At 45.4% G+C, this 10,191-nt stretch overlaps 1 protein-coding gene across 1 annotated transcript; it reads left to right on the top strand.

The window, feature by feature from the left end:
• Positions 1-295: 295 nt before the first annotated feature.
• LOC124501561 (keratin, type II cytoskeletal 6A-like) lies at positions 296-5,520 on the top strand. Its single transcript, XM_047065857.1, has 9 exons — positions 296-835; positions 2,037-2,251; positions 2,599-2,659; positions 2,817-2,912; positions 3,034-3,198; positions 3,695-3,820; positions 4,680-4,900; positions 5,121-5,155; positions 5,267-5,520. The coding sequence occupies exons 1-9, from the start codon at positions 296-298 to the stop codon at positions 5,518-5,520; spliced, it is 1,713 nt and encodes a 570-aa protein (XP_046921813.1).
• The last annotated feature ends 4,671 nt before the right edge of the window (positions 5,521-10,191 follow it).

Below are 10,191 nucleotides of genomic sequence, written 5' to 3'. Positions count from 1 at the left end.
ATACGCAGCCTTATTGTGTTGGGATCATCAAGGCTGGAAGGCAGGAGAATTTCTCCATGACTAAAGGAAGCCAAAGAAGCAATCTTCATATTTCATACCTTTAAGAGGCTGGGAGTGATCTCACTATTTGTAAAGATCAGCCCTTCCCAATCTGCAAGCTCACCTTCCAGGACGGAGCCCAGCCCATTTTCACCATATATAAACTGCTGCCGGGAGGCTCATCTCACAGATCTGCTCCTCTCAGCTCTACCCTCCAGCCTCTCACGCTTTCTTCAGCCTTCCCTCTTCAGGAATCATGTCTAGCAAATCCACCGTGAGGAGCCAAAGCGTCAGCCACCGTGGCTTCAGCACCAGCTCAGCCAGAGTCCCAGGGGTCTGCCGCTCTGGCTTCAGCAGTGTCTCTGTGTCCCGCTCCAGGGGCACTGGTGGCCTCGGTGGAGTGTGTGGAGGAGCTGGCTTTGGGAGCAGGAGCCTCTATAGCCTGGGCGGCTCCAAGAGGATCTCCATTGGAGGGGGCAGCTGTGCCATCAGTGGCGGATATGGTGGCCGAGTTGGAGGTGGCTTTGGCTATGGAGGTGGCGCTGCCAGTGGATTTGGTTTTGGTGCCGCAGCTGGTGGTGGCTTTGGGCTCGGTGGTGGAGCTGGTTTTGCTGGTGGCTATGGGGGCTCTGGCTTCCCTGTGTGCCCCCCTGGAGGCATCCAAGAGGTCACCATCAACCAGAACCTCCTCACTCCTCTGAACCTGCAAATCGACCCCACCATCCAGCGGGTGAGGACTGAGGAGCGGGAGCAGATCAAGACCCTCAACAACAAGTTCGCCTCCTTCATCGACAAGGTGAGCCAGGAACACCTGCCTCCACTGGGCTGTCAGGCTCCCCAGACTAGACAATCAATGAATGTCCTACTGGGGTGAGATTCAGGAGGGAGGGAGAAGGGGACTCAGAGGAGCTCTCCCCTGGGATGTCAGATGGCCTCCATGTTGACAACACGCAGAAGGTGATGGAAATCACTTGAAACCACTGGGTCTCTTAAATGTCCTTCAACCCAGCCAGGGAACAATACTCAACTTGTGTTATCCGTGAAGCAAAACAAGGCAATGAGAGAATAGAATCGGTCAGCTTTACCTGCTGAATATTCTAAGAGATTAAATAATAATTCCAGTGGAAAACTGTTCTAGGGCTCTGGACAAGAGGAAAAAGGTGAAAGAAAAGAAAAAGATTTCTGAATGAATTTAAAAAAGGGTCAGAAATATTTACATAAAGATAGAAATAAGAAAAAGATTTCTGGCTGAATTAGAAACAAAGTCTCACAAACATTTACATAAATATAGAAATGCAAAATGTGTAGAACTAGAGCATGACCATTAGGGCATTTGTTATACAGGGCAATCATGCACTAGAGCAGAAGTTAATGGAATCCAGTAATTAACTGAATTGGATGAAATCACTAGTTTCTGCACATTTAACAGTCCTTTACCTGAGGTACAATTTAAATATAACTTTCCACTTTGTAACAGAGAAATACTATGTTTTTAAATGTCTATTTAAGTATTTTGAGAGAGAGAGAGAGAGAGAGAGAGAGAGAGAGACTGAAAGAGAGAACAGGAGAGGGTTACAGGTAGAGAGACAGCACAGAGCCTGACAGGGGCTAGATCTCCCAACACTGAGATGATGACCTGAGCCCAAATCAAAAATCAGAAGCTTAACTGAATGAGCCACCCAGGCACCCCAGAAATATTTTTAACTAGATGTGTGGTTGTGCTTTTCAATAAAAAGAGAAGAAATGTTGAAAGACGCTGATAGGTCGAATAGCTCAGCTGGTGAGAAGATGTCACAGGTCCATGGAAGAATTTCACACTAAGACCAGTGAGGTTGGAACGAAATAGGGTTGGGGGTGCAACACTGTCAGCCTGACCCTCTGTACATGGTCTGTAATAGCCCAACCTGGGCGACTACCCAAAGTGCCTGGGCACCTGTCAGGTTACATCTCTTTCTCCCTGGCTTTCTGTGGCAAATAACAGTCTTGTCTTCTTCCAGGTGCGATTCCTGGAACAACAGAACAAGGTCCTGGACACCAAGTGGACTCTGCTCCAGGAGCAGGGCACCAAGACCGTGAGGCAGAACCTGGAGCCCTTGTTTGAGCAGTACATCAACAACCTCAGGAGACAGCTAGACAGCATCCTGGGGGAGAGGGGCCGCCTGGACACAGAGCTCAGGGGCATGCAGGACATGGTGGAGGACTTCAAGAACAAGTGAGCACAAGGACAGAAAGGGCTCCATTCCCTGAAGTGCACACATCAAGACTATTGGGTGACTAGGTCAAGATGTGGGCCTGATTCCATAGCAAAACATGTTCATGGAAATGAAACTCACAATTGTTGCCGAACACAACCCCCAAATAGCAAAAAGGCCATAGAGGTGCATGGGGAGAGAACAAGATAAAAACAATTTAGGGACCCCCAAAAATCATTTTTGTGGCTCACTGGCAGGAAGCTCTTTTTGGGCATATCTCTTTTATGGAAAGCTGGGATTCCAGGACACTTTTTCTGTATCATCCTTGCCACTGGCTCAACTATGTCTTACCCTCTTCTGTGTCTAGATACGAAGATGAAATCAACAAGCGCACAGCAGCAGAGAATGAATTTGTGACTCTAAAGAAGGTGAGCTGCTGAAGATCAGGGGTTCACATTCCTTTCTAGAAAGAAAGGACTCTTGGGCCCTGCACACATCCAAGAGGGGAGTAGATGGGGAGACTAAAAGGTGTTCAGACTGGGAAGGAAGGCTCAGCTGACTCCAAGGTGTTGGCTTGTTCCCCAGGATGTGGATGCTGCCTACATGAATAAGGTTGAATTGCAAGCCAAGGTAGACGCTCTCATGGATGAGATCAACTTCACCAGAGCCTTGTATGAAGCAGTAAGCATCCCCACTCCTCTTTTTCTGTTGTGATGGGGCTCTGCCAAGGGTGGAGGATCTTGGGGTGGGGTACGTCTGTAAAGCCAAGGGAAAGATGGTCTGATGATCTTATGCTCTGCAGGAACTGGCTCAGATGCAAACCCACATCTCAGACACTTCCGTGGTCCTGTCCATGGACAACAACCGTAACCTGGACCTGGACAGCATCATCGCTGAAGTCAAAGCCCAATATGAGGAGATCGCTCAGAAGAGCCGGGCTGAGGCTGAGTCCTGGTACCAGAGCAAGGTGAGCCTTGAGTTGACAGGTGCCCAGGATTGCCTGTGTCCTCTTCCTAGACACCAGCAAGCCTACCCGCTTTGCTGGGAAAATCACCTCAAGGAAGCTGATGATTTCTCACAGGTGTGAACCCTGCACTCACAGAGCAGGCATTCACAGAATTTATGTGCTTTTTGAGTAAGTCAAAGAACCCCGCTGCAGGAGGCTAGCTACATAGATAGAGATCTAGTGATCCTTGCTTTTGTCTTCACCCTGAGTCGGCTCCCTTGGAAACATAATACAGAACATTGCTGGCCTCCAACTGAACTAGGCAGCCAGCAGTCCATTCAAAAGAGGGTCTGTGATCAGTGTACAGTATTCAGTGAGCTTGCCCCGTCAACTTTCTCTAAAATGCCTTGGTGAGAAGTCACTAGCTCTGGGTGTGTTAAATGCCAGATTGAGAAGTCAGGTCACCATTAGCATGTGAAAACCCACATGCACCACCTTCTCTCCCTCTGGACTCCAGTATGAAGAGCTGCAGGTCACCGCAGGTAGACACGGGGATGATCTGCGCAACACCAAGCAGGAGATTGCTGAGATCAACCGCATGATCCAGAGGCTGAGATCCGAGATCGACCATGTCAAGAAGCAGGTACGGTGGGGGCTTCTGGAGAAGACAAGCATCGCTTCCTCACTCAACCACCAGGCAGCCATCAGCCACCATTTGGGAAATGCTGGGAATTGGGGGAAGAGCAAAGAGAGGGGTGCATGTGGCTCCCACCCTCAGTGAGTTCCCACATATGAGGACAGATGAGTGCTAACCCTACAGAACGACACAACCGCATGACAAGAGCAATCCCAATTAGTCAGAGTGTAGAAAGATCATCCAGGGACTTTTGAAAGAGATTACTTAAGGAGAATGCTTGGTTTAGGAATACAAGAAACAAGTGGGGAAAGAAAAGGGGAGGCCCAAAGTGGGGGGGGGGCAAGATTGGTCTAAATCTGCTCAACATCGAATTGAAACAGAAGTTGAGCAGTGACCCAGGATGAAGATCGGTGTTGCCCAAGCATGTTAGAAGACCTTAGGAGTGAGGAGGACAAGATCTCAATGGCCAGAAATGAAACTCATAGCCTTAAGTGAAGATGTTGGTAATTTTGTATAAATTAGGGGGCATCCACGTGAATCATGAGAAAAGGTTCTGGTCTGGCTTTGGAGACAGCACTCAAAACAAACTGAGTGGGTCCATTTCTTTCAACTATGCTGGTATTTGGTCCAGTATAGGGTCTCCCACCCAGCCCTCAGAGAAGGTGGTTTAAAAAAGGCATATATGTTCTCATGTGGCTCCCAGACTAGATAAGTTGTGCAGAGCAGACAAAGACTGGGAAAAAATGTGGTAGAAGTGCCTTACCATCGTATCTGGGCTCTGGAACTGTTCCTCACTAGAAAGAAGTATGGCTACTCTCCTGGAGAACTACATTACGAGTTCCTTCTGCCTATCTTCTTGCTCTAGTGTGCCAACCTGCAGTCCGCTATTGCTGATGCTGAACAGCGTGGGGAGATGGCCCTCAAGGATGCCAAGAACAAGCTGGCTGATCTGGAGGATGCTCTGCAGAAGGCCAAGCAGGACATGGCCCGGCTGCTGAAGGAGTACCAGGAGCTGATGAATGTCAAGCTAGCCCTGGACGTGGAGATTGCCACCTACAGGAAGCTGCTGGAGGGCGAGGAGTGCAGGTGGGTAACTCACACAAGCTCCTCAAACCTCTGAATACATGTCCATGATGTCTGGCCATGAGCACAAGTTGAAGGCATTCTACTTATGGCCACAATCATGACTCTCAGAGAATCTTAAAAGGCAGTTTGCTCATGGGTTATCCTCACATCGAGGCTTCCCACTCTGGTCCAGTGGTGGCTGTCTGAGGTCTCACGGTCCCTGTGTCTTCTCCCTTCCTAGGCTGAGTGGGGAAGGTGTTGGACAAGTCAACATCTGTAAGTACTTTGCTTGCCCCTCTCCCTTGCCCTTAGCCCATCTGATGAGACTCAGACTGGCAGAATGAGCTCACTGTGTCCTGTGTGTCCTTGTCTCCCTCCCCTTCACAGCTGTGGTGCAGTCCACCGTCTCCGGAGGCTATGGCAGCACTGGCGGCTATGGCAGTGCCAGCGGTGTGGGCAGTGGCTCAGGCCTGGGCGGAGGCAGCGGCTACTCCTATGGCAGCGGCCACAGCCTGGGAGCTGGCTTCAGTTCCAGCAGCGGCAGAGGCATTGGGGGTGGCTTCAGCTCCTCTGGGGGCAGCAGTTCCACCATCAAATACACCACCACCTCATCCTCCACTAGGAAGAGCTACAAGCACTAAGTCCTGCCATCAGCTCTTGGCCCCACGTTGTCCCATCTATAACTGGATTGCCCTCTCTCAGGCTGCTTCTCCTCTCCCGTCTCTGGTTTCTTACTCTCTGACTCTGAGCGGAACCTGCTGAGTGCCTTCATTTCTCATCACTGCCTATACCTGCTCCACCTGAGCTTCCACTGCTCACCATCCAAAGGTCACTGCCTGGGTCCTACTCCAGGACACAGCAACTTCTTCTTGCTTCCACGGGCCCATGAATTCCCCATCTCTCAAGTAGTGAGGCCTTCCCTCACAGTGCTTGTGAAAGCATAAGTGATCAGCTCTATGATAAACAGGGTTTGTGTCCCTGTCATGTGTTCTTCTCCTTGCTCTCTTCCAATGCAATAAAGCAGATTTATAATATAATTCATGGTGGAGTAGTGACTTGCTTCATTACCTTTGGGTCCTGAGTGTTTTCATCAGACACATGACTTATCATGTGAAGAATACTCCCAATCCCCACTACTTACTCCCATCCTCTAGACTGCTTCATCAAACCTCAGTCTCGCATCCTGATGTGCAGGATTCCTTGCCAGATTAGACTCCATGTAAATGCTTGTCAAGTGGACTGGCAGGCATCTGGTCTACCATCAATGTAAAATGTTTGCACTGCCTGTATTTGGGAGTAGCATCTTAGCCTCTTTGACTTGGTCTGTAAGATTCTCTGCCACCTGCTCAAGCAGCCACCCATAATGCCCAGAGAAATATAGTACTGTCCAGTTAGAGCCAGACAATAGTGACAAGAGAATAAGAGATTAGATTTTACTTGCAATTGCCTTCGTGACCCAGAAACGTGCCTGACAATAGCAATTAATATGTGTATACTGCTGAACCGGAAGTATACTTCTAGAAATGTATCTTAAGAAACTAGTACAAATGCAGGAGGTTATATGTACACGGATGTGAATTCCAATAATCTTCACAACATGAAAAACTTGAAAACACTAGATCTGAGTAAATTAAGGATCTACAAACTCAGGCACAAATCTTAGATGCTGACCTCTTGAAGTCTGAAGACAAAACAAGAATGGAATCTCCCTATTCCTTACCTCCTAGACCTCCTTAACAGAGGCTCAAAGAAGTCAAGTTCTGTGCTCCGATGAGATGACCTTGCATCCCCTCTAGCTGTGCCCTGGCCTGCTCTGGTTTCTAAGAATGGTTAAGGGAAAACTCAGGATACAGTGCAAGGATGGTCTGTTAACTTCTGCTTCCCAACCACCAGTCACCGTTTTCAGTCCCTGTTTTCCCCATGCCCCTAACCCCACTCAGCACAAGGGAAATTCTCATGAATTGGCTAATTTATAAAGATGTTTCTGGGTCCTGCTATATCAGCACCCTGCTGTGTTCTCCTGTAACCATTCCCACAAGGAACACTGTCAGCCTTTCATTTTGACATAACTCCTTGCCCAGAATTTATTTAATACCGGATATGTGACGATTCCTTTCCAAAATCTAATCCCACTCACCACACATGCTAATATTCCCATGTGGAATAATGGAACGCAAAGTAATTGACAAAGAAATTTATCTAGGATATAGCAATACACAAAAAGAGGATAAAGGGGTTCCTGGGTGGCTCAGTTGGTTAAATGTCTGACACTTGGTTTTGGCTCAGATCATGATCTGTAGGATTCATGTGTTCAAGCCCAGTGTCAGGTTCTGCACCTTCAGCACAGAGCTTGCTTGGGATTCTCTGTCTCCCTCTCTCTTTGCCCCTTTGCACTAGCATTGTCTGTGTCTCTCTCAAAATAAATAAATAAACTTAAAAAAATTTTTTAAAGGACACTAAAAAACTGTATATGGATTTAAATTAAAATTTTCTGATGCCTGTACATCAAAATTATAATCAAGAAAAACTCCAACAAACTGTATACTTACAAATTTGATAATTAAAAAATTTTTATATATTTATTTATTTTTGAGATAGTAGAGACAGAGCAAAAGCAGGGGAGGGGCAGAGAGAGAGAGAGGGAGACACAGAGGGAGAGGGAGACACAGAATCGGAAGCAGACTCCAGGCTCTGAGCTGTTAGCACAGAGCCTGATGCAGGGCTTGAACTCACGAACTGTGAGATCATGACCTGAGCTGAAGTAAGACACTTAACCAAATGAGTCACCCAGGTGCCCCATAAATTTGATAATTTAGATGAAATGGGCCAAAATAGAAATACAGAAAAGTGCTCAAGCTTACACAAGGAGAAATTTATAATCAGAATAGCCTTGAATCTATTAAAGAAACTGAATGAATAATATATAACCCTCCAAAAAGGAAAGCACAAGTTAGGGGTGCCTGGGTGGCTCAGTTGGTTAAGCTCCAGTCTTCAGCTCAGGTCATGATGTCACAGTTCATGGGTTCCAGCCCTTCATTGGGCTCTGTGCTGACAGCTCAGAGCCTGGAGCCTGTGTCAGATTCTGTTTCTCCCTCTCTCTCTGCCCCTCCTCCACTCATTCTCTCTTTCTCTCTCTGTCTCTGTCTCTCTCAAAAATAAGTAAACTTTTTAAAAAAATTTTTTAAAGAGCGCAAGTCCTGGATATTTGCATTGGTTAATCCTACCAAACAATTAAAAAAGAAATGGTACCAATTCTTGACAATCTATTATAAAAAATAGAAGCAGGAGGAACACTTTCTAACTCATTCTATGAGGACAGCATTACTCTAATACTAAAACCAGATAGAGAAACTCTATGATCTCTTATGACCATGGATACAAAGGTGCTCAACAAAATATCATCAAATTGAATCCTATGATGTATAAAGAGTTATACACCACAATGAATGGGATTTATTGCAGATACGCAAAGCTGATTCAACATTCAAAATCATTCAATGTAATTCGCCATATCAAAATTTTGAAGGAGAAAAATCATATGATTGTATTAGTTAAAGCAGAAAAAATTATATAATGCAATCCAACATCCATTCATGATTAAAAAAAAAAAGGAAAAAAATCTCACCAAACAAAGAATAAAGGACAAGTTCCTCATCTTAGAAAAGAACATTAAGTTGAAGAGCCTGGGTGGCTCAGTCAGTTAAGTGGCAGACTTCAGGTCATGATCTCAGGTCATGATCTTGCAGTTCACGAGTTTGAGCCCCACGTCGGGCTCTGTGCTGACAGTTCAGAGCCTGGAGCCTGCTTCAGATTCTGTGTCTCCCTTTCTCTCCCTATCCCTCCCCCACTCAAACTCTGTCTCAAAAATAAATAAACATTTTAAAAAACTTTTAAAAAAAGAACATTTAAAAAAATCCTATAGAGGTGCCTGGGTGGCTCAGTCAGCTAAGTGTCTGACTTCTGCTCAAGAAATGATCTCACAGTTGGTGAGTTCGAGCTCCGCATCGGGCTCTGTGCTGACAGCTCAGAGCCTGGAGCCTGCTTTGGATTCTGTGTCTTCCTCTCTCTCTGCCCCTCCCCAGCTTGCACTCTGTCTCTCTCTGTCTCTCTGTCTCTCTGTTTCTCTCTAAAAAAATAAATAAACATTAAAAAAATTTTTTAATAAAAAAGAAATCCTATAGCTGTCATCACACTTACTGGTGAGATACTGGACCCTTTTCTTCTGAGGCCAAGAATAAGATAAGCATTGTATTCTCTCTCCATTTTTATGCAACAGTGTACTGGAAGCTCTAACTAGTGCAATAAGATGAGAGAAATCAATATAAGTGATACAGATTAGAAGTGAAGAAATAAAGCTCTTTATTCTCAGATGAGATGATAGTCTACGTAGAAAATCTAAAAACCTCCTCAAATAAACAAGTCAGTATAGCAAAGTTGTGGTACACAAGATCACTACCTAAAAAATCATTTGCTTTTTTATAGACCAGTAGTAAAGAACTGAATGTTGAAAATTTTTAAAGTATCATTTATAATAGTATCAAAATATTAAATATACTTGGGCATCCATCTAATAAAATGTGAAGAGGATCTATGTGTGCAAAATCATAAAATATTGATATTGATGAAAGAAGTCAAAAGTGTAAATATATGGATAGATATTGCATATTCATGGATTAGAAGATTTGATATTATTAAGATGTAATTTCTTCCCATTTTGCTATATAGATTCAACATTATCTCAATTGAAATTTTAGCAAGCTTTGGGGCATCTGGGTGGCTCATGCAGTTGGACGTCCATCTTCAGCTCAGGTCATGATCTCACGGCTCCTGGGTTCAAGCCCCACGTCAGGCTCTGTGCTGACAGCTCGGAGCCTGGAGCCTGCTTCGGATTCTGTGTCTCCCTCTCTCTGTGCCCCTCCCCCACATGCACATTGTCTCTCTCTCTCAAAAAATAAACAAACATTAAAAAAATAAAAATTAGGGGCGCCTGGGTGGCGCAGTCGGTTAAGCGTCCGACTTCAGCCAGGTCACGATCTCGCGGTCCGTGAGTTCGAGCCCCGCGTCGGGCTCTGGGCTGATGGCTCGGAGCCTGGAGCCTGTTTCCGATTCTGTGTCTCCCTCTCTCTCTGCCCCTCCCCCGTTCATGCTCTGTCTCTCTCTGTCCCAAAAATAAATAAACGTTTAAAAAAAATAAATAAATAAAAAAAATAAAAAATAAAAATTAGTTTCTTTTTATATATATATATATGCATACAAAAGTCACACATGTATATACAAAAAAGATTTATTTTAAGGCTCATGTGATTATATAT

Source organism: Lynx rufus, unplaced genomic scaffold (assembly GCF_022079265.1).
Source record: "Lynx rufus isolate CCGP_SWC_20201006 ecotype Redwood Valley unplaced genomic scaffold, mLynRuf1.p SCAF_7, whole genome shotgun sequence".
NCBI lineage: Eukaryota > Metazoa > Chordata > Mammalia > Carnivora > Felidae > Lynx > Lynx rufus.
The sequence above is the reverse complement of the archived record's forward strand: the minus strand, read 5'-3'. Positions and strand labels throughout refer to the sequence as shown.

Excerpts from the sequence above, each read along its gene's own strand:
- LOC124501561 (XM_047065857.1), top strand. The coding sequence starts at position 296 with ATGTCTAGCAAATCCACCGTGAGGAGCCAAAGCGTCAGCCACCGTGGC. Across the intron at positions 2,252-2,598 it reads GTGGAGGACTTCAAGAACAA|ATACGAAGATGAAATCAACA; the intron begins GTGAGCACAAGG and ends TTCTGTGTCTAG. Across the intron at positions 3,199-3,694 it reads AGTCCTGGTACCAGAGCAAG|TATGAAGAGCTGCAGGTCAC; the intron begins GTGAGCCTTGAG and ends TCTGGACTCCAG.